Source organism: Myotis davidii, unplaced genomic scaffold (genome assembly GCF_000327345.1).
Source record: "Myotis davidii unplaced genomic scaffold, ASM32734v1 scaffold1006, whole genome shotgun sequence".
In the NCBI taxonomy this organism is placed as follows: domain Eukaryota; kingdom Metazoa; phylum Chordata; class Mammalia; order Chiroptera; family Vespertilionidae; genus Myotis; species Myotis davidii.
In genome coordinates this window covers 514,700-515,915 of record NW_006297143.1, presented here as the reverse complement: position 1 = coordinate 515,915, position 1,216 = coordinate 514,700, and the positions used below count along the sequence as shown (strand labels likewise).

At 63.6% G+C, this 1,216-nt stretch overlaps 2 protein-coding genes across 2 annotated transcripts in view; both read right to left on the bottom strand.

Moving 5' to 3' along the window:
• Nucleotides 1-135, bottom strand: part of CFB (complement factor B) — a 6,202-nt gene extending 6,067 nt beyond the window's left edge. The window contains 1 exon segment of the mRNA XM_015569891.1: nt 1-135. Within this exon segment, the coding sequence (XP_015425377.1) occupies nt 1-33 (33 nt within the window). The 5' untranslated portion in view covers nt 34-135.
• Nucleotides 113-1,208, bottom strand: LOC102774430 (complement C2-like). Its single transcript, XM_006772866.2, has 5 exons — nt 1,031-1,208; nt 869-945; nt 640-731; nt 377-503; nt 113-240 (listed from the first exon to the last, which is right to left on the bottom strand). The coding sequence occupies exons 1-5, from the start codon at nt 1,045-1,047 to the stop codon at nt 113-115; spliced, it is 441 nt and encodes a 146-aa protein (XP_006772929.1). The 5' UTR covers nt 1,048-1,208.
• Nucleotides 1,209-1,216: the final 8 nt, after the last annotated feature.

The window sequence follows — 1,216 nt, the reverse complement described above, 5'->3', positions numbered from 1 at the left end:
CGCGGCCTTCCCTGGCTGGTGCTGCATGGCCATTTGGCTCAGCGTCCAGGCTGCGACTGCAGACCTGGGCCAGGGCGCACTCCCGTCCCCTGCCCCCCACACCTCCAGCCTTTTATGCAATCAGAGTGCTGGCACCTGCTGGAGGCCCAGATCCTGTAGCCCAGTCCCCACCAGCTTCCCCTTCTCTCACCTGAAAAAACCTGAATCTCCGCTCGAGGAAAACCGCTCCTCCAGATTCTCCTGCAGAAAGAAGGGGCAGGCGATGCGCTGACTCGCTGCTCTGCTCGCATCAGCAGGGCAGTGCGCCGTCCTGGCCGCGTGCTGGCCACGGGCCCTGGGGCCTGCCTGCAAGAATGCGGGGGTGGGGGGGGCTCACCCTTGCAGGGATTGTCATCTTTCTCCATCCCACTGCACAGGAACTGGTCTGTCACCACCTCGCTGACATCTGTCAGGTTGGGGAACATGGTTTTGTCTTGGCCGACGACCTCAGTACATCTTGCCCACTGCAGTAGGAGTGGAGCGAGAGAGAAGGCTGGATGAGCAGCGGGTGCCTCTCTCAGATGGAGAAGCAGCCAGCACTGCAGGGGCAGACAGACCTTCTGGGGGACCCGCCCCCACAGCCCAGACCCAGCCGCTCACCTCTGTCCCTGTCTTGAGGTTAATGTTCAGTGTGTCCCCATTCAAGGCCACAAAATGGGCAGGAACGCTCAGCTTGTTCAGAAGTTCGCTCTCTACAGGCAAGGAGAGGGGAGGCTGGTGCCGGCCCCTTCACCCGGGACCCGGCTTCTGACTTGGGGACCGGAGCACAGCCATGTCCTCACCCCGAGCCCCGGCCCCAGCTCCTCCACCTGAAGCCCCCAGCTCTCACCGTGGTCCCGGCAGGTGCTGCCCGGGGGTCTCCGCAGGGCCAGGTTGGCCCCCACCGTACAGGGAAGGCAGATGGGCCTGGGGAGAAGCGGGGGTCACACAGGCCCGTGCTGGGTGCCCCCTCCTCCAGGGCTCCCCAGAGCTCTGCCCCAGGTGCCAGCACCTAGCATGGGTGGACATCTTCACTTTCTGGGCCAGCTTCAGCAGGGCGATGTCGTCCCCGTAGAACTCCCGGATGCCCTGGTGCCTCTTGGCAAAGACGTCAAAGTGTTTGGAGATCACCACCTGCTCAATCTGGAACTCCTTGCCCAAGCGGGAGCTGGGATCCCCTGGGAACAATGTGGCAGGG